Genomic DNA, 22,004 nt, shown 5'->3' with positions numbered 1-22,004 from the left:
ACAGCAGCCGCCTCACAAAAGGAAAATCGCACACGGCGCAGACCTGAGGGCGCACACGCTAGCCCTGGCTCCCAGCGCCCGGCTGCCAGCTGGAGGCTGCCAGCTGCGGGCGACACCCTCCTCGGGAAAACACCCTGCGGGGCCTCACACAGCCTTCTCCGGGACCTGGCAGGAAGGCTGTGTCTGTCCAGTCAGGCCCCTCGCGCCTAGGCTACTCTGCAGACCCAGAGCGGGGAAGGAGGAGGAGGGACTGAGGCCGGAAAGCCAGCGGCTGGGCTTCCAACCCCAGTGCTAAAGGGAGCGTCCGCGTCGGGTCTTCTCTTCCCCATTCCGGGGCAGGAGTGCGGGCTCCCAGCAGAGGACCTGGTGCTGCGTGCCGGTCCCGGAACCCGGCGGTGCTTAGGCGCGCACGCGCGCTTCACCTGGCGCCCTGGGCGCCGCAGGCAGGCGCGCGCGGAGCGGTGGGCGCCGAGGCGGGCGTGTGGTGGGCGGTGCGGAAGAGCCGGGGCCGGGCGCACGCAGAAGCCGCGCCTCCCCAGCGCCAGCGGAGCATCCTTCCTCCTGACCATCCCTGGAGGCGGCGCCCGAGACCCGACAGCCCGGGACCGCACGTCCAGAATCCCCGGTGCGCCCCTCGCGTTCCTCACGGAACCGCCACCGCCCTCTCTAAATGACGGCCGTGGCCTTTGGGAAGCCGCCGCGCCCAGTGCTCACGGTCAGCACCTGCCGGGCGTGGCCGCGAGCTCGGGCCGGCCCCAGGACCGCTGGCCTCGGCTGCGAGTGACCCTTGCGCCTGACGACCGCGAGGACCAGTACGAGGGCAGAGCATCCTCGATTGGAGATGCCGTGACAGAATCATCCACAGCCGCGGTGGAAACAGGGTTTTTTTGGCTTTGTTTTGGTAACAAGGAGTGTTTTCTCCGTGAAATGCTGTATTCGTTAAAAGAAGAAATGGCCCCCCAGGAGCTCACCCGGCGACTGGCCACCGTGATCACTCATGTCGGTAAATGAAGCTCCCCTCCCCCTTGCGTTTTATGAATGGAGGGTGGGGGCGTAGTCTCTGGGCTCCTCCGGCCCCTGCCCTCACCGGCAGCTCGGGGGCGGCGCCCTCCCTGGGAAGGCCGCGCTGCTTCTTGTCCTGCGTGGGGCGCCGGTAGCAGGCACCTGGCAGGGCCGGAGGGGCTGCGTGCGAGGCAGGTGGTTGGCAAGTCTGATGAGCCCCACGCCGAGGGCTGCCGGAGAGCGGGAATCAGCTACCCCCTTCCAGCGGCGGGGGTGTAGTTTATTAGATAATGAAATAGAAGGCGCCCAAGAGTTAACATACGCCAGTGCTTTCCAGCAGAAACACTGCCAGAGCCCTGAAGGCTGTGACTCGGTGCAGGGAGATGCTGGTTACATAGCAGGGCTATGTGGTCAGCCCCCCACCCCCTGGACTGTTACTGTGCTCCTGGAGCCCCCCCCCCCCCCAGCGCTGGTGTCCCCGCAGACCAGAGGAGACTGGGCCATTTGAGTCCTCAGCCGTGTGCAAAAAGGGGGAGCAAAACACACACCTGAAGTCAGGGTTGCGTTGGAAGGACGGGCCCTATGTCCTAAAGGAAAGAGGACATCCAGACAGCCACCAGTTAATTCTTTCTAAGCATTTTCTTCCCCTACTTCCCCCTCCCCTGGGCCTCGCCCATTTATAAAGACTCAAAATGTTGTGGCGACTGGAAGTATCTGGATGATTTTCTCTGTTGCTGACTCCCCCTGAGACCCTTCCATGAATGCATGGAAGTGTTTACTGATAAAAGCCAGGAGGAAGCATTTGCCTCGGTTTTCTATACATTTGTTTAAACCGCCTGATTGGTAATTATGTGTTAAATGTTTCTTCAAGGAGTGAGCCACTGTTGCTCTTTGCCTGCCTTAGTCCCGTGTGTTTGCTGCAATCGCAAAGCACATCTCAGATGCACTTGTGGAGATGCTGGGGGACCCAGTTTTGAGAATTCAGTTTAAAAAACTCTTTCTGGTGCCAGATGTGGCCATTGAACTTTTAAGACAAATGGTCAGCAGAATCGTGATCAGGGAAGGATGAATATGAAATACTGCTGGAGGCAGAGTATAATAAGAAAAAGAACTGCTGATTGCTCAGAACTTGGAACTGCTGCCATGCAAAGTCACATGTCACTTAGTGACTAGGATAGGTTCTGAGAAATGCATCCCTACGTGATTTTGTTGTTGTGCCAACATTGCAGAATTTACTTCTACAAAATAAGATGGCCATGGTATCACTAGATGATATAATCTTATGAGACCATCCTTGTGCATGCAGTCTGCTGTTGACCAAAACTTTGTTATGTGGTACATGACTTTGTTAGTCTGTGCTTGAAATTGTGGTATGGGGAAATAGCCATAGATTGGGTGTAAGACTATCTGGATTTGAATCCGTTCCTGGAGAAATCATCCAACCTCAAGTTGAAAAATAGGAATTGTAGTAGTACCTCCCCACCCAGCTCAAACGCTTCTTATGAAGATGTCAGTAGAAAAAAAAATTTTAGACTGTGACTGCACAGATCTTCCAGTTGTTCAGATCCCTGCTTCTCTGCCTCTCTCAGGGTGAACCTACCGTCTGTTAAATTAGGAAGGTTAACTTGGGTGATTGTGATGGTCTTTCCTATTTCTCTTTCCATGGATGCGTGTGTGTGTGTGTGTGTGTTTGTCTGAGAGAGAGAGAGGAGGGGAGAGAGAGAGAAAGAAAGAAAGAAAAAGAAAAAGCTCTCATATACTGGTTCAGTCTCCAAATGCCTTCCGTGGCCAGGGTTTGGCTGGGGCTAGAACCAGGAGCCAGGAGCCAGGAACTCTATCCAGGTTTCCCATGTGGATGTTAGGGACCCAATTACTTGGGCCATCACTACTGCCTCCTATGGTCTGCAATTGCAGGAAACAGGGGCCAGAGCCAGGAATCAAACCCAGACACTTGGATATGGGACAAGGGCATGTTAACTGCTAGGCTAAATACTCTTGGAGATCTGGCATGTAGCATTCCTTAGTTTATACCAGGCTGCCTGGGGGCCCCAGGCTATGATATTCTCTTGCTCAATTTATTCCCTCTCTCCTTCCATGGACTGCTCCATGCAGTATACACTTATGAATTTGCTAGTTTCTTCTCTCAAAGAACTTCTGACTACTGCCATTTCTGTGTTTGAAACATTCTCATAAGCCTATAAAATCAGTGGAGTGTACACTATTATCCACATCTTGAGACTCAGAGAGTATTATGTTTGAATGTGTTCCCCTAATCAGGCATTGAAAAGTTAATCCCCAATGCAACCGTGTTGGGAAGTGGGGCCCAATGGGAGGTGCTTATGTCATGAGGGCTTCACCCTGATCAGTGGCTTAATGCTGGTTATAAAAGGGTTTTAGGACTTGCGCTGTGAGTTCTATCTCTTGCTCTCTCTCTCTCTCTCTCTCATCTCTTTGCCCTTCTGCAGTGGGGTGGTGAAGCTAGATGGCCATCACTAGGTGAGCCTGTCTTGAATTTCCCAGCCTCCAGAGCCATGAACTTCATAAACTTATATTGTTTGTAAAATGTTCAGTTTGTGATATTCTGTTATAGTAGCAGAAAATGGACCAAGACATTGACTTAAGATAAAGTAGAAAATCTGAATAAACCTACAACAAGTAAAGCGGCTCAATTAGTAATCAAAAAACTCCCCACAAAGAAAAGCTCAAAATCCAGTGGCTGGACTGGTGAATTCTACCAAACATTTAAAGAAGAATTAATACCGGCCGGCGCCGTGGCTCAATAGGCTAATCCTCCGCCTGCGGCGCCGGCACACTGGGTTCTAGTCCCGGCCTGGGTGCTGGATTCTGTCCCGGTTGCCCCTCTTCCAGGCCAGCTCTCTGCTGTGGCCAGGGAGTGCAGTGGAGGATGGCCCAGGTCCTTGGGCCCTGCACCCCATGGGAGACCAGGATAAGTACCTGGCGCCTGCCATCGGATCAGCGCGGTGCGCCGGGCTGCAGCGCGCTGGCCACGGCGGCCATTGGAGGGTGAACCAACAGCAAAGGAAGACCTTTCTCTCTGTCTCTCTCTCTCACTGTCCACTCTGCCTGTAAAAAAAAAAAAAAAAAATTAATACCAATTCTTCACAAACTCTTCAAGAAAATAGAAGTGGAACGCTTATCAGTTCATTTTGTGAGATCAGTGTTACCTTAATCCCAATGCCAGACCAAGATACACAAGAAAAGGATAGTTCAATATCTTATAATTATAGACATAAAAAATCCTCAACAAAATTCTAGAACCAAATCCAGAAACATATAAAAAGGATTATACACCATGATCAAGTGGGATTTAACTCAGGAATGAAAGGTTAATAGCCAAAACTCAGTTGATGTATATACCATATCAATAGATTAAAGATCACATAGTCATCTCAGTAGAGCCAGTAAAAGCATTTGATGAAATTTGACACCTTTTTATGATTAAAAAAAGAACCTACTAGAAATTGTGGGCATTTCTCCAACTTGATAAAGAGTATTTGATCTCCAACTTGATAAAGAGTATTTATGAAAAACCCACAGCTAACATAATAACGTTGAATTACTGGACACTTACCTCTTGAGATCAGAAACAAGACTAAGATATCTTCCCTCACAACTTCTAATCAATATTGCATTGTTTGAGGAAGCTGAAATAAAAGACATCCACGTTGGAAAGGAAGAAGTAAAACCTTTGCATTTCCAGGTGAAATTATCTTGTATATAGACAATCCTGAGTCATCCGCTAAAAAAAACTATTAGAACTAATAATGAGTTCATCAAGTTTCCTGGTGTAAGATCAGTATGCAAAATAAACTATTTCTAAGCACAAATAATGAACAATCAGAAAACTAAATTAAGAAAGCAATTCAATTTACAATAGCATAAACATGAATAAAATACTCAAGAATGAATTTAATAAAATAAGTGCAAATATATATGCTCCAAGAACTAGAAATCATTGTGTGTGTGTTTTTTTTAATCATTGTTTAAAAAAATTAAACAAGGCCTAAATAAATAGAATGATATCCCTTGTTCCTGGATGACTTAAGATAACAGTAATTCATAAGTTGTTTGATAGTGGCTCCAGCCTGAGGCGCATATACTGATTTCCTAAGTGAAAATTACTTTTCCTTGTGCAGGCCTATTTTAATTGGGTTTATTATTTTTTTAAGATTTTTTATTTATTTATTTGAAAGTCAGAGAGTTACACAGAGAGAAGAGAGGCAGAGAGAGAGAGAGGTCTTCCATCAGCTGGTTTACTCCCCAGTTGGCCGCAATGGCCGGAGCTGTGCCGATCCAAAGCCCGGAGCCAGGAGTTTCTTCCGGGTCTCCCACGTGAGTGCAGGGGCCCAAGGACTTGGGCCATCTTCTGCTGCTTTCCTAGGCCATAGCAGAGAGCTGGATTGGGAGAGGAACAGCTGGGTTTCGAACTGGCACCCATATAGGATGCTGGCGCTTCAGGCCAGGGCTTTAACCGGCTGTGCCACAACGCAGGCCCCTGGGTTTATTCTTGTGATTCAATGTGCATAATAGGCTGTGTGCTTTTTGTTATTGTTGGATAGTGATTCAATGATATATTGTTGGGTAGTAAAGTCCCTAAAAACTTAGTGGATTAAAACAGCAGTCATTTAATTTTATCTAGTGATTGCCTCAAGTGATTGTAGTCAGGTTGCTGCTGGGACTGGAGCTGGGTCTGTGTGGCCAGCACCAGGTGCTCCTCCATGTGGTCTCTGTGGGGTGTCGCCTCATCTTCCAGGGCTCCAGGATGGCGAGGACCTTTCTGTAGTAGAGTAGTCTGCACTTCTTACCTGCAAGTCCAGCTTTCTGAGAGGGAGTAAGCAAATGCTGCCAGGATGTCCTGATGCTTTGGCTCAAAGTCCCATTAAGTCAGTGCTCCAAAGTTCTGTTGGCCCAGCCATGACTCCAGGGGAGGGACATGAACTCCAACTCAATGGGAGGAGCAGCATGCACACCAGGGGAGGGGGTGGGTGGCCTTGTTGGCTGCTGTGTTCATTTCCTGTTGCTGCTATAACAAATCACCACTAACATCCTGGCTTAAAACAACACAAATTCGCTTTGTTCCCACACATCAGACATAGGTCTCATGTGGCCAAAATGAAGGTGTCAGCGGAGTTGTATTTCTCTGGAGGGTTCATGGGAGAATGCAGCAGCTGGAAGTACCCAGCATTCCTTGGTTGTGCCCCCTTCTTCATCTTCAAAGCCAGCAACATCAGGCTAGTCTTTCTTGTGTTGCCATGGCTGTCATTTTCTCATTTCTGCCTTCTATTTTTTTGAAAGAAAATTTTTAAATTTATTTGAAATGTAGAGGGGGGAGAGAGAGAGAGAGAGGAAGAAAAAGAGCGAGAGCGACAGAGCAAGAGAGAGAGAGAGAGAAATATTTCCCATCCCTTGGTTTACTCCCCAAATGCCCATAACAGCCAGGGCTGGGTCAGGCCAAAGCAAGGAGTCTGACATTCAGTCTGGATCTCCCATGTGGGTGGCAGTGACCCACTTGGGCCATCACTTGCTGCCTCCTAGGGTGCACATTGGTAGAAAGCTGAAACTGGGAAGAGAGCCAGGACTCAGACCCAGGCACTGGGATACAGGATGTGGGCGTTGCAAACGGTGTCACTTGCTGCACCAAATGCAAGCCCCCATCCTCTTCTGCTTTTAAGGATTCTTATGATTATGTTGGGCCCTCTGAGATTGTAATCTAGGATAACCTCCTTATTTTCAGGTCATCTAATTAGCAACCTTAATTCTGTCTGCAGCCTTAATTTCCTTTTGCCATGTAATCTAATTTACTACAGTTTTCAGGGATTACGTAGATATCTTGGGGGTGGAGAAAGATGTTCTTCTGCCTACCACAGTTGCTACTTTAGAGGCTAGCTGTCTCAGGAATTGTGTTCGTTGCTCTATTGAGACTGCTGATGTATAGCTTGTCTTGTGTTTTGAGATGTCCGTGTGTGGCGCAGGAGGCAGATGTATTTCAAGTTGCGTTAACCAGAGTCAGGCATTGGATAATGTGGTGCTCCAAAGACAGAGGATGGCAAATCTCACTGTGTTTGTGATGTGATACACAAGCTTTTGGCAGAGGGTATCAAGGAAATATGAGTATTAGCCAAATGTCATGATGATAGGAACTATATGTGTTACCAAGAACGTTCATTTAAATCAGCGTTCCTTGGAATCAGTGTCCGAATAATATTGATTCTGGAGATGATCATTTTCTCGGCTGTGGAGAATATCTACCATTCCTGCCTTTCCAGGTGTGAAGTAAGGCTTCATATGTAAAATATGAATTTGTGAGTGAGCCTGTTAGTCCAGGGCATCTGATTGCTCTCAACTAATGCATTACTAGAGCTTTAACCCTCTAGGTTCTGGTATTGGCCTCTAAACCAGGATTCTACATTATCTGCCCTTGAGAAAACCTGTAGGGTTAACAGCCTCAGGGTATTGGTTCCAAGCAAGAAGCTGGAAGGTCAAAGCTGAAGCTTAAATGTTCAAGCCTAACCATTTAAAAATACCACTGGAGAGAGGATCTCAGGTCTCCTTTGGCTCTGGAGTGGGTCTTTTCTGGGATGACAGTCACGAGGAGGAACCTCTATACTGGCAAGTGCTTAGAAGTAAAGTAAAATTAGCCGTCAGCCTGGGGATAGGAAGAGGAAGGTGAGGGGAAGGTGCAGTAAGCATCTCTGATCTGTTTTGGTTTTCTGTTGAAAGCTTTTGGGGGAGATGAAAATCCATTTAAAAGAATTTATTGAGACTAGGCCACATGAGTTTTTTTGTCTTTACCACTTGGGAAAGTAGATATCATTACACCCATTTTTGATAGATGACAAAACTAAAAATAGATAAACCAAGTGAAGCAACTTGCTTCAAGCCACAGTGCTTTTCAGAGGTGGGTCAGGATTTTAACTGAGGTTTGATTTCAAAGCTGATGGTCTCTGTTGTATCAAAATAGGCAATTTTACTACCACCTGTAAATAGTTAATTTTTTTTTACTGGATATTTATCGTGATTTGGTACCATGAAAAGATTTCTGCCTTCTGACACCACTCTGTGTCCCTTGAGGGTAAGGACACTGATTGATCTATATATCCCTGAGTCTATCTCAGTGCCTGGCACTATTCATAAAAGAGCATCTTTCTCTTGCTTCTTTCGTTGGGGTGGGTTAGGTAGACCCTGGTCTGAGCACACTCAGTCTCTTAGCCATCTGGGTCTCAGTTTCTTCTGCCAGTCCCATTTGTGGTTCCTTCCCCCAGCATACTCTGCCTGCTTGTCCGAAACCTTCCATGGTTTATCTCAAGCCTTCCCTCTTCCAGGAGTCCTTAGTAGAATGGCCCCTCCCCAGGTCAGGCCCAGTCTCCCTTCCTTTTCTGAGCACGTGTAGTAGTTGGTATCTGTGTTATATGAGGATACTTCAAAAAGTATGGAAAAATAGAATTAAAAGATAAGTTTATGGTGCCAGTGTTTTGGCACAGTGGGTTAACCCACTGCCTGCAATTATGGCATCCTGTATGAGTGTCAGTTCATGTCCCAGTTGCTCCTCTTTTTTTGTTATTTGACAGAGTCAGACAGTGAGAGAGAGAGAGAGAGAGAGAAAGAAAGGTCTTCCTTTTCCATTGGTTCACCCCCAAAATGGCTGCTATGGCCAGCACGCTGTGCCGATCCAAAGCCAGGAGCCATGTGCTTCCTCCTGGTCTCCCATGCGGGTGCAGGAGCCCAATCACTTGGGCCATCCTCCACTGCCTTCCTGGGTGACAGCAGAGAGCTGGACTGGAAGAGGAGCAACCGGGACTAGAACCTGGTGCTCATATGGGATGCTGGCGCCGCAGGTGGAGGATTAACCAAGTGAGCCACGGTGCTGCCCACCCCCCCAGTTGCTTCACTTCTGATCCAGCTCCCTGCTAATGTGCCTGGGAAAGCAGTGGAAGATGACCCAAGTACTTGAGTCCCTGCCACCCATGTGGGAGACCTGGGTGAAGGTCTTGGCTCCTGACTTTGGCCTTGTTTAGCCCTGGCCATTGTGTCCTTTTGGGGAGTGAACCAGCAGATGGAAGGTCTCTCTCTCTCTGTCTCTCATACATACACACTCTACCTTTCAAATAAATAAGTAAATCTTTTTTAAAAAGAGATGTTTATTTTGACACACAACATTTTGAAATAAGTGCATATTTATATCATAATATGCATTTTCCATGAACTTTTTGAAGCCCACTTTTGTGTAGTTTTTAGTATTTGGTTTTAGTCTGGCTTGGAATTTTCTCTTTGTTCCCAATATTTATATATGATTGGTCGTTGGTTGACTGTGTGCTAAAGTATTTTTGAACAACATGGCCATGTCCCACAAAGGCCCATGTGCTAAAAGCTGTTCCCCAGGGTGGTGCTGTTGGGAAGAGGAGGGCCCTTTGGAAGGTGGAGGTGGACTGTGAGGTCCTTTTGTCATGGGGGTGTGCCCTCAGAAGGTAGTCCTCACATGAGGGCTGTCATAAAAGCCACTCTCTCTGTTTCTTGTCTCACTCTGTGAGCCATCCTTTGCATGGGCTCCACCATTGCCATCTGCTGCCCTCTCCTGATGCCAAACCAATGGGATGACCTGATGTTGGACTTGAACCTTCTGGACTGTGAGCTAAATACACTTTCCTCTTATAAAATTAATTGCTTTAGATATTTCATTGTAGTAAAAAAGAGCTAATAAAGGTAAAAACCACAATTACTGTTTCTTTGTAGCTTTGTGGTCTAAATGAGTCATATGGTAGAAGATTAGGAATCACACAAAGAATTGTCTATATTTCCTGAATTTCCCCATCATTAATAGTGATAGTTAGCCCAGCTCTTCTGCTAATTTCACAAGTTGAAATGCTACTATACAGTTGAAAATGGTAAAAATAAATCCTTTGAGGACTACAACTAAAGGGACTTTGAATATAAAGTGATTGCAATTGTTTGTTTTGTGGACTAGAAGATAAAGCATGAAGAGCAGTATTTTAGTATTCCTTCAGCCAAAAAGAATATTCTACCAGTGTCCCCCTACTGCTTACTACAAGCTGCTGCATGAGCGGGATGAGCTTACCTTTGTCAGGGCTCAGGTTGCAAACAGGATGACTTAATTACCTGCAGGAAGAAGGAGTAGTGTCAACATGAGCAGAGTGAGAGAGGCAAGGGTAGTAGGGTATATGAAAAGCCTTATCCCCGGCAGCAGTGCAATTGTGAGAGGCTACCTTGACAGGGTATGGAGTAATCTGTCACTCTGCTAAGAATCAGCTGTTATCCTGCTGCTTTCTTTGAAATTGCTGGGGCTGTGTTGGGGTGCTGCAGAGAGAGTAATACAAGGTCCTTGACAATGTGTCTTTCACACAGTGCAATTTAGAGGTGGTAAAGCCATCATGTGGTGAGGGTGCTACTATTGCACATTCTATCATTACAGCAGAGACAGAGTCAGTTCACACAAAGCTCTGAACCTGGACTGTGGGTTTGCAAGTGCTTTAAAATAATTAGGATCAGAATCTGACAGATCTTTGGGAGCATTTTCTTTTCTTCTTTCTTTCTTTTTTTAAGATTTATTTTATTAATTTGAAAGACAGAGTTACAGAGAGAGGTAGAGACAGAGAGAGGTCTTCCATCTGCTGGTTCACTCCCCAGGTGGCCGCAATGGCTGAAGCTGAGCTGATTTGAAGGCAAGTGCCAGGAGCTTCTTTCAGGTCTCCCACACGGGTGCAGGGGCCCAAGGACTTGGGCCATCTTCTACTGCGTTCCCAGGTTATAGCAGAGAGCTGGATCAGAAGAGGAGCAGCTGAGGCTGGAAGTGGCGCCCATATGGGATACCAGAGCTTCAGGCCAGGGCTTTAACCTGCTGCACCACAGCACTGACCTCTGGGAGCATTTTCTGTACCTCCCTCAGAACTGGAGGTTTGTTTTGTTTTGTTTTATCCTTCTCCTACCTCCTGTGAGTCCTGGCGTCCAATTAAAGGGTTTGTTTCCCTACCCCCAGTAACTTTGGGCTTTTGTTTATAGAGAGACCTGTGCTTTTCCTGGGCACATCCCCTCTTCCAGGCCTGCACTCACTACAGAGGCTCTTTCCAGTCTCTCACCTGTCCCCAGTCTGCGAGAAGAGCCCACAAGTGGCTGTGAACCCCACTTGTGTTGTGACTCCCAGGGGCTCTGCGCATCTCTCGCTGAGCATTACCCTAAGCCTAGGCAGTTTCTTTTTGTTTGCTTTAGAGGCTCAAGGAGAAGTTATGATATGATAGTTATCTTCTTTTTTCTTATTGTTAGGGTGGAGACATATTAGCTTTTGGTTACTATAATGAAACTATGAAGACAGGTTAACTTTATTAGGAACAGAGGTTTATTTTGGATCACAGTTCTGGAAATTCGAAGCCCAAAATGTATGACACAGGCTTTGGCAAAGTCCCCCATGGCTGCATCACGACATGGTAGGAGTGTGTGTGTCTGTGTGTCCCTCTGGTCTCTTTATTTTTATAAAGCCCCCAGGACTCAATCACAGGAGTCCCATCCCAGTAATCTAATCCAATCTAATCACTTCCCAAAGGCCCCCTGTCTCCAAATACCATGATTGGATTAAGTTTCCTCTTTCTTAGTACTGTTAACATAATATTTTAGGGACTAAACTCCGTGAGCTTGGAGTAGGTGGGGGACAGATATTCAAGCCATGACATTCTTTCCCTGGACCCCCAAACTCATGAGCTTTTCTTTTCTTTCTTTCTTTCTTTTTTTTTTTTTTTTACAGGCAGAGTGGACAGTGAGAGAGAGACAGAGAGAAAGGTCTTCCTTTGCCGTTGGTTCACCCTCCAATGGCTGCCGCAGCCGGTGCGCTGCGGCCGGCGCACCACGCTGATCTGAAGGCAGGAGCCAGGTGCTTATCCTGGTCTCCCATGGGGTGCAGGGCCCAAGCACTTGGGCCATCCTCCACTGCATTCCCTGGCCACAGCAGAGAGCTGGCCTGGAAGAGGGGCAACCGGGACAGAATCTGGCACCCCGACCGGGACTAGAACCCGGTGTGCCAGCGCCGCTAGGCGGAGGATTAGCCTATTGAGCCACGGCGCCGGCCATGAGCTTTTCATTTACAATGTGCAGTCATCTCCTTCTCAGTAGTTCCAGTCTTTTTATTTTTAAATATTTATTTATTTGAAAAAGTGGGGGTGGGGAGAGAAGAGATCTTCCATTGGCGGGTTCACTCTCCAAATGGCTGCAACGACCAGGGCTGGGCCAGGCTGAAGCTAGGAGCCAGGAACTTCATCTGGACCTCCCATGTGGGTGCAGGGGCCCAAGCACTTGAGCCATCCTCTGGGGCTTTCACAGGCACATTAACAGGGAGCTGGATCAGAAGTGGAGCAGCCAGGACTTGAACCAGTGCCCATATGGGATGCTTAACCTGCTGTGCCACAGCACCGGTCCCAGTGGTTCCAATCTTAACTAAGTCCAGGATTAATTCAAAAGTCCAAACTCTGAAGATTCAAAGCAAAGTCCTCAAGCTGTGAGCCTTGGTAAAACCAGAAACAAGTTACATCTTTCCAAAATACCATGGTGGGACAGGCACAGAGTACAGGTACTCATTTCAAAAGAGAGATTGGACAAGTAGAAGGGCCCCTTGGCCTAAAGCAAGACTGAAGCTCGGCAGGGCAGACATTAAACCCTAAATCTCCAAGCCTGACATATTCTACACATTGGGATAGGGATTGGACCCCGAAGGCCTCAGGCAGCTCTGCCTCTGTTTCTTTCCCTGACTTAGCCAATGCTGAGTTCTCATAGGTGGAATCTCCTCTTTGTAGCTCTCCCCGGGCTGATGTTATGTGTGGGTAACTACAGTTCTGGGAGCTCAGTGATAGCCTTTTCCCTGCAGCTCCAGTAGGCATTGCCCTGGTGAGGACTCCGTGGCAGCTCCAGCCCCGCATTTCCACGAGACATTGCGTCAGTAGGGACTTTGTGAAGTGACTCCACCCCTGTAGTAGGTCTCTGCCTGTGTCTCAGCTTGTCTGAGACAGCCTTAGAAACTTGGGTAGAGGTCTCTGTGCCTCTACGGCTCTGTTGGTCTCTGCTCACATGGCTGCCCTCTGAGACTACAGTGCTGATATTGGTGGCTCTCCTGGGTGTGCACTGCCTGCAGCTTTGCCTGGCAGGTATTGCATGTTGCTGTGTTCTCCGTCTGAGGTCACCACTTCAGCTTTCCACAGCTCCACTGGGTGTTGCTCCACCTGGACTCCTTGCCGCAAAGCTCGTCTGATCTCTCAGGCTCTCCTTTAAATCTCAGAATCTACCATGATCCCATAACTCTGTCATGTTTCACTGCTGCAAAGCCAGCATCACATGGACTAAGGTCGTTGCTTTCATTAGCTGTTCCTGGGTCCACTTGGACCTCAGCTGGAGCAGCTGCGGAGTGCTGTGTGAGAACTTGGCGAGCAGAGTCCCAAGGCTGAGCAGTGGGGCCTTGGGAAGAACCCTGAGCCTGTCCCCTGAGATCTTTCTCCCCACTCTAGGACTCTGGGCATGTTGTAGGAGGGGAGCCTCAAAGGTCTCTGAAAAGCCTTGGAGGTCTTTTTCCCATCATCGTGAGGATCCTTTCTATTCACACTTAATCTGCTTCATAAAGGGTCACTTGGTCACACCCTTGGTTTTCTTCCCTGGAAATCTTCTTTCATTCTCTACTTTATGGCCAGGCTGAAAATAGTCCAAAATTTTCTATTGTTTTCCTTTACATTTTTAAAAAAAATTTACTTGTAGTAATTAAAAAATTAATATTTTTTAAAAATATATTTGGAAGGCAGAGAGGGAGAGAGAGATCAAGAACTTCCATCGATTGGTTCACTCCCCAGATGTCTGCAACAACAAGGGTTAGGCCAGGCCATAGCCAGGAGCTGTGAATGCCATCTGGGTCTCCGAGGTAAGAGGCAGAGGCCCAAGTACTTGGGTCATCATCTGCTGCCTTCCAGATGCATTAGCAGGAAGCTGGATCAGAAGTGGGGCTGGGACTTGAACTAGCACTCCAATATGGAATACAGGTGTACCAAGTGGCAGCTTAACCTGTTGTGCCTGTCCCTACTCTGTTTCCCTTTTAATTATAAAATCTATCTTCAGAGACTGGCACTGTGGCATAGTGTGCTAAGCCTCCACCTGTGGTGCCAGCATCCCATATGGGCACTGATTTGAGTCCCAGCTGCTCCATTTCTGATGCAGGGAAAACTCCACTTCCGCATGCCTGGGAAAACACTGGAGCATGGCCCACGTCCTTGGGCCCTGCACCCACGTGGGAGACCTGGAAGAAGCTTCTGGCTCCTGGATTTGATCTGCTCAACTCTGGATATTGCAGCCATTTGGGGAGTGAACCAGCAAATGGAAGACACCAGACACCTTTCTCTCTCTCTGTGTGTGTGTGTGTGTCTCTCTCTCTGTCTTTACCTCTCTCTGTAACTGTGTCTTTTTTTTTTTTTTTTTTTTTTTTGACAGGCAGAGTTAGACACTGAGGGAGAGAGACAGAGAGAAAGGTCTTCCTTTCGTTGGTTCACCCCCTAAATGGCCGCTAGGGCCGGCGCTGTGCCGATCTGAAGCCAGGAGCCAGGCACTTCCTTCTGGTCTCCCATGCGGGTGCAGGAACCAAACACTTGGGCCATCCTCCACTGCCTTCTCTGGGCCATAGCAGAGAGCTGGACTGGAAGAGGAGCAACCAGGACAGAATCCAGCACCCCAACTGGGACTAGAACCCGGGGTGCCGGCGCCACAGGCGGAGGATTAACCAAGTGAGCCGCAGTGCCAGCCTGTAACTGTGTCTTAAATAAATAAAAAAAAATCTTAAAAAAAAAACCCTATCTTTACATTATCTCTTTACTCTCTCATTTTGCTGTAAACAGTTAAAAGCAGTTATGCAGCAGTACAGATTTTTTGCTGCTTTGCAGTCTCCTCCTTCAGATAAATTAGTTCATCAGTTTTTAAGTTCAGCCTCCTGGAGCCAGTGTTGTGGCGTAGGTAGTAAAGCTGCCACCTGTGATGCTGGTATCCTGTGTGGGTGCTGGTTTGTGTCCTGCTGCTCCTCTTTTGATCCAGCTTCATGAGAATGGCCTGGGAAAGCAACCAGTGATGGCCCAAGTACCTGGGGCCCTGCCACCCACATGGAGACCCAGAGAAAACTCTTGATTCCTGATTCCTGGCTTTAGCCAGGCCCAGCTCTGGCCATTGCTGCTATCTGGGGGGTGACCCAGCTGATGGAAGATCTCTCTCTCTCTCTTTCTCTCTTTGTCTCTATAATTCTGACTTTAAAAATAAATAAATCTTTAAGTTCAGCCTCCATGGCATCTTAGAGTATAGATATAATAAAACTAAATTCTTTACTACTGTGTAATAAGAGGGACATTTAGTCCAGTTTCCATGAATCCTTATTTGTACCTGGGATCTCATTAGCATGACCTTTATTGTCTACATTTCTATCAGCATTCTGGTCATGACCACTTATCTGATCTCTAAGCTGTTCCCGTTCTTCGCTGGTCCTGCTACCTTCTTCTGAGCTCTCACCAGCATCACCCATAACACTCTGCTTATAGAATTCAAGGCTTTTCTGGCCTGATCCTCTAAGCTCCTCCAACCTCTGCCAGAACCCAATTCCAGAGCTGCTGCCATTTTTGAGGTGTACTAAGTATTGATGCAGTCGTTACCACCAGTTTTCTGTATCCATCAGCTGTTCATTACTGTAGCACAGTACCTGAGGCAGGCTAACTTTACAAGGAGAAGAGGCTTATTTTGACTCCCAGATCTGGAATTTGAAGCCCCAAAACCATAACACAGACTTTGTCAAGGGGCCCTTGGCTGTATCATAACACGGCAGTGTCTCTGTGTCCCTCTGCATCTCTATTTTCATAAAGGCATCAAGGTTCAATCTTGGGCACCCCACTCTGACAGGCTAATGCAATCAAACCATCCCCAAAAGGTCCCACCTCAAAACACTGTAATTTGGTTAAGTTTCCACTCTCTTTGTATCATTAACATAAGACTTTGGGGAGTACATTCTTATATGAGTCCAGGGGGACTAATATTTAAGCCATAGCAGATTTTTCCTGTTGGGAAGGGCATGTGGCACAGCAGGTTAAGCTGCTGCTTGGGATGTCTGCATCTAGTATTAGAATGCCTGGGTTTGAGTACCAACTTTGCTTCTGATCCAGCTTCCTGGCAGTGTACACTTTGGGATGCAGCAGATGGCGGCTCAAATACTGCGTCCTTGCCACCCGCGTGGGAGACCTGCAAGACACTCCTAGCTTCTGGCTTTGCCTTGGTGCAATGCTAGCTATTGTGGGCATTTAGGAGAGTAAACCAGTGGATGAAAGATCTCTCTTCCTCTGTTGCTCTGCCTTTCAAATAAAAAATATATATAAGCATTTTTAAAAATATTTATTTATTTATTTGAAAGTCAGAGTTAAACAGAGTGAGAAGGAGAGGCAGAGAGAGAGAAAGAGAGAGAGGTCTTCCATCAACTGGTTCACTCCCCAGTTGGCCACAATGGCTGGAGCTGTGCCAATCCGAAGTCAGGAGCTAGGAGCTTCTTCCAGGTCTCGCACATGGGTGCAGGGGCCCAAGGACTTAGGCCATTTTTTACTGCTTTCCCAGGCCATAGCAGAGAGCTGGACCAGAGGTGGAGCAGCCAGGACTTGAACCGGCACCCGTATGGGATGTTGCCACTGCAGGTGGAGGCTTTACCCACAGGGCTGGCCCCTAAATAAGCATTTTTTAAAGAAGGATTTTTTCCCAGGTGGTATGTATCTTGAATGTTAAAGAACTATTGTTCTTTTTCTAGGGCTGTACGCTTGATGAAGATGGTTCTTCTTACCTGTTACCCAGGAGCCAACCAAGCACATTGTCTCTTATGTTAGGAGTCCTGAGTGCTAGGCACAGTCACTGGATGTGTGGCTCCTTTACAGGGCTCCTATACCTCTCAGCTATGGCCAAAGGCCTTGCATTTGTGCTCCAAAAACTCACCCATGTTCCTTAATTTTTTTTCAGATATATTTATTTATATTTGAAAGGTTGGCTTGCGCCACGGCTCAATAGGCTAATCCTTCGCCTGCAGCGCCGGCACACCGGGTTCTAGTCCCGGTTGGGGCGCCGGATTCTGTCCCGGTCGCTCTTCTTCCTGTCCAGTTCTCTGCTGTGGCCTGGGAGTGCAGTGGAGAATGGCCCACGTCCTTGGGCCCTGCACCCACATGGGAGGCCAGGAGAGGCATCTGGCTCCTGGCTTCTGATCAGCGCGGTACGCAGGCTGCAGCTTTCTCTGTCTCTCTCTTTCTCACTGTCCACTCTGCCTGTCAAAAAAGAAAGAAAAAAAAAAAAAAAAGAAAGGCATAGTTACAGATAGGCAGAGGCAGAGGGGTAGTCTTCTATCCGCTGGTTCACTCCCCAGATGACCGCAACAGCCAGAGCTGTACCGATCCGAAGCCAGGAGCCCGTAGCTTCTTCCAGGTCTCCCACGTGGGTGCAGGGGCCCAAGCACTTGGGCCATCTTCTGCTTTCCCAGGCCATAGCAGACAGCTGGATCAGAAGTGGAACAGCCAGGACTTGAACTGGTGCCCATATGGGATGCCAGCACTGCAGTTTAGTGAATATACTTAATGAATATAACTATTTTAAAAATTGTCAGCATGGTTGAAATGATTGAGGACCAAAATGTAAATGGCCCTGCTCATCTTGGGATATTTTCCTGAAGGGTAAAGCTGTGATTCCATCTACTTCCCTTTGGTTATGAGTGAGTGTGTCTCAGCTAGAGCTGTCATTGTGGATTGGCTCTTCCCAAGTGGGTATACATTTTCTTTCTGCTAATTATGGGACATGGGGATTGAGTTTTAATGCATCTATAAAGGAAGACTATCTCATTATTGTGGACTTGTTAAATTCAAGCAATCAATTCTTATTAGTAGGCACTAATGATTATGATTGGAGATTTTGGGAGCTCACACAGCAGTGTTATCAAAAGCGTGCGTATTCAGTTCAGACTAGCAGTGGATCACACGGTTCCTTCTGGCACGTGCTGCTGGTAAGTCGCAGGGCCAGATTTGACCCAGGCAGTTTTGGTTCTAGAGTCTTTGTTTCTGCTCCGTGCTCCACACTCTGCAGGCTGTGGCGTATCTCACAGAACCTCGGGGCAGGAGCTTCCTCTGGGCCTCCTCAGCAAGGTTTGCAGTCGGGAACTGAGAAGGCTCTTCCCTTTCTACTGTCACCTGGTCTCTGGGGAGCCAACGCCTACAGCCAGAGCTTAATAATGGTCTCTCATGTGAGTGGCAGGAACCTTACTTGAGCCATCACCTGCATTTCAGGTCTGTACCAACAGGAAGTTGAAATCAGAGGAGCCAGAGCTAGGAGTTGAACCATGCACTCCTGTGTGTGATGTGCACATCCAAACTGGTGTCTTAACAGCTAGGCCAAGTGCTCACCCCAGTTAGATGGTTTTAAGGGCTGGCTCTGGGCATGATAGGAACCTTGACCTGTGTTCAATGTGTTCTTTGTTTCTTTGGGATGTGTATATATATACACTAAGATGCCACTGGTGAATGAACTGGTATTTAGAGAGTTCCCGCCATGAGCAAGCTGGTCCAAAAGCTGTTGTGGAGAGAGCATTATAGGAATCTGATGACCTAAACTCTTAATATCAGCCCAGTAACTATGAGCCCCTGCTTCACGCAGACAGCAAAGAATCTGAAGGGTTTGGGGAGGAGGCCTGTGAGATACTGGACTGGAAGAGACTTTGAAACCCAATCTGATGGTCATGCCAAGGGCCATCACAAAAAGTCACAAGGTGGCCCCCGATCAGTCAGCAATACAGACAGTGCTGCAAGGGTATGGAAGCTGGAGTCATCGTATGCTTCAGGGCTTCCAGAAGGCTTTCTACAAGATGTGTGACTTGATCTGAATCTTGAAGAAGGTTTAGGTAGGTGGGGGGGGGGGGCGCTCTAATTCTTGGGAAAAGGGACAGTCACTTTTGTTATCTGCACTGATCTCCCTGTGCTGGTTGTATCATTTGTTCTATTCTCTACTGAGGCTTCCAGGGTCAACAGCACTTTCCCGGACAATTGAAAAGGGCAGAGCTTTGTCTTCAGTGAGGAAGACGGCTGGAAGGCAGATCTGTGTGTTTCCTTTTTCTCCTTCTTCAGAGAGATCCTTTCCTGGGGAAATAGGTTGGAGAAACTAAAAGTGATATTAGAAATGATGCTATTATAGCTACCACTGATTTCCTGCCTGTTTAATGTCATGTATTATGCTTTATATACACTATTGATTTCATTACATTTAATGGAAGTGCAACCCAGTTCTATAGAGGAGAAATTCGAGACTTACACAGATGAGGAAACTTTCCCAAGGTCTTACTGAGTGGAAGTCAGATCTGGCTGGTTTCAAGGCCTGTGCATGTCTGATTGTGTTTATTAATTTCTCAGTACAGAATGGTATAATAACATTATTAATATGTTATTATTAATAAGTTAAAATCTAATAGAAGCCAAAGCTTTAGTTCTTGAGTGTAAGTGTTCTATGAGCCACTGGAAAAGTTAATTTATTAATAGTCACTTACTTCCAAAGAAAAACTGTCAGTAAAGCTAGCGAACTTCCTTATTAGTCTTTTTTTTTTTTTCAGTATATCTCTTGTCTCTTTTGTTCCATTGTTCCTCCTTTAGTGCTGCTTTATGTTAAATAGATACATTTGGTGTACCACTTTAGTTCCTTTCTTTTTGCTTAAGATTTATTTTTTAAAGATTTATTTATTTATTAGAAAGGCAGAGTTACAGAGAGACAGAGGCAGAGAAAGAGGTCTTCCATCTGCTGGTTTACTCTCCAAATGGCCACAACGGCTGGAGCTGGGCTGATCTGAAGCCGGGGGCCAGGTGCTTCTTCCAGGTCTCCCACATGGGTGCAGGGGCTCAAGGACTTGGGCCATCTTCTACTGCTTTCCCAGGCCATAGCAGAGAGCTGGATGGGAAGTGTAACAGCTGGGGCTTGAACCGGTGGCCATATGGGATGCTGGCACTGCAGACAGTGGCTTTACCCGCTGTACCAGGGTGCCAGCCCCCTCCTTAGAAGTCTTTAAACAGGCAAAGATAATAAATATATACTGCTTAAAATATTTAAAAAAAACCCAAATATTTAATAAAATTATAACTTCATGTTATAACAGCAAGGTGACAGCACTATTATGCACTTTGATTCAGTGTAGAAGGGGCCCTATATTTAGTGGACTTTGTTCTGAGGGAGATTCAAGTACAAAGCATACACATGTGGGAAAACCCAAAATATTTGAGCATGTTTGCTTACAGAGTTACTTGTGAATTTCTTTGTTCAGTTATTTGGTCTCAGGCCATGTCCAGCCCAGATTTTTGTTTGTGTGTCTGATTTTTTCCTACCTGTTACCAGATCAGTTTAAATTCATTTTAGCCTTTTCTTTCTCTACCCCAGGAAGCTATAATTAATTCAGTCACAGAGGGGAAAGAGGTCTTTGTGCCTGTTTCTTTAACCCTGCAATTTAGAACTAACCACAGTTACAAGGGCCTCTGTGAGCTGGGCTGTGGGCCAGTGCTGGCGAGGAGGTGTGGAGGAGCAAGGATAATCCCTGTCCTGGCCACAGGCACCAGATGGGATGGAACCAGACCACTGCCTGCACTGCTGCAGCCCCAGGTGTGCTGGGGGATTGAAGGAGCCAGTGCGAGTCCTCCCGGAGCTTACAGATGTCCAGGAAACACAGGAGCATGCCTGGCAAAGGCCGTGTTGTTCCCCAGTACTTCTCTGGGCTTTCTTCCTTGGAGCTGCCAGCCTTTCTGGTTTTGGACTCTGGCTTTCCCAGCTTCTGCCCTTCTTTTGCACCTGGTTGATTCAGTGGTGAAGCCCAACTCTTTTCCCTACTATATAAAAAATCAGGTACACAGATGACTAGGGGTGCGAGGGACTTCCTGAAGATGGGTGAGAAGGAGCGTTGATGATCTAGCAATGCACACACTTTGAAATGCATCCGGAGCATCACTGTTCTTAAAGTATCCTCTGGCCACCCCAGCTTCTGAGGGTTTCACTGGTACTCCCTTCCGCTTTATGGCTTTCCTCTTTCCCCCCTGCATGGGTGAAGAGAATTTGGTGCAGGACCTACACACCGAAGATGGGTCTTACAAACTCCCCTTTCCGTTTCCTTTTACTTTTCAGTCCATTTAGTTTCCATCACAGTATTTATCCCTCCAGCTACTAAAAGAAGTTGTGCTTGCAAAGGAGAAAAAACCCTCAGGCTCTGCAGCAGGATTTAGACATTGACATATGGTGCAGAAATGAGACGGAAAATTCCACCACAACCTGGTTTGCCCTTCAGGTGTGGGGTGAGCCTTTTCTCCCTAAGTGCCTTGGGAAAAATATCCGAGATTTTAAAGAGAAAGATCATCTTTCCTGGTCATTTTCTGTGGCTTTGCAATATAATCTAAAAATGAAGCAGAAGAAAGAGGGAGGGTAATGAACATAGGCTATTTCATGAGGGCTTGAAAACTATTTATAAAATCAATTCATGGTCTGTGCTTAAGGTTTGGAAGACACATCATTCAGATGTCAGTTCTTCCCAAATTGATCTACAAATTAAACTCTTTAAAATCTATCAAGGGGGCAGTGCCGAGGCTCACTAGGCTAATCCTCTGCCTGCGGCGCCGGCACCCGGTCGGGGCGCCGGATTCTGTCCTGGTTGTTCCTCTTCCAGGCCAGCTCTCTGCTGTGGCCCGGGAGTGCAGTGGAGGATGGCCCAAGTGCTTGGGCCCTGCACCTGCAAGGGAGACCAGGAGGTTGCACCTGGCTCCTGGCTTCGGATCGGTGCAGCGCCAGCCGTAGCGGCCACTTGGGGAGTGAACCAACGGAAGGAAGACCTTTCTCTCTGTCTCTCTCTCTTTGTCTAACTCTGCCTGTCAAAACAAAACAAAACAAAACAAAAAACACAAAACAAAACAAAAAAAACAACAAACAAACCAAATCTATCA

General features: G+C 47.2%; 1 protein-coding gene across 1 annotated transcript in view; it reads left to right on the top strand.

The window, feature by feature from the left end:
* Positions 1–218: 218 nt before the first annotated feature.
* The window catches only part of MCF2L2 (MCF.2 cell line derived transforming sequence-like 2), a 258,920-nt gene continuing 237,134 nt past the window's right edge, over positions 219–22,004 (top strand). Inside the window, exon 1 of the mRNA XM_070072393.1 lies at positions 219–1,003. Within this exon, the coding sequence (XP_069928494.1) occupies positions 928–1,003 (76 nt within the window). The 5' untranslated portion in view covers positions 219–927. The remainder of the gene's footprint in view (positions 1,004–22,004) is intronic.

Source organism: Oryctolagus cuniculus, chromosome 4 (assembly GCF_964237555.1).
Source record: "Oryctolagus cuniculus chromosome 4, mOryCun1.1, whole genome shotgun sequence".
In the NCBI taxonomy this organism is placed as follows: Eukaryota; Metazoa; Chordata; class Mammalia; order Lagomorpha; family Leporidae; genus Oryctolagus; species Oryctolagus cuniculus.
The sequence above is the reverse complement of the archived record's forward strand: the minus strand, read 5'-3'. Positions and strand labels throughout refer to the sequence as shown.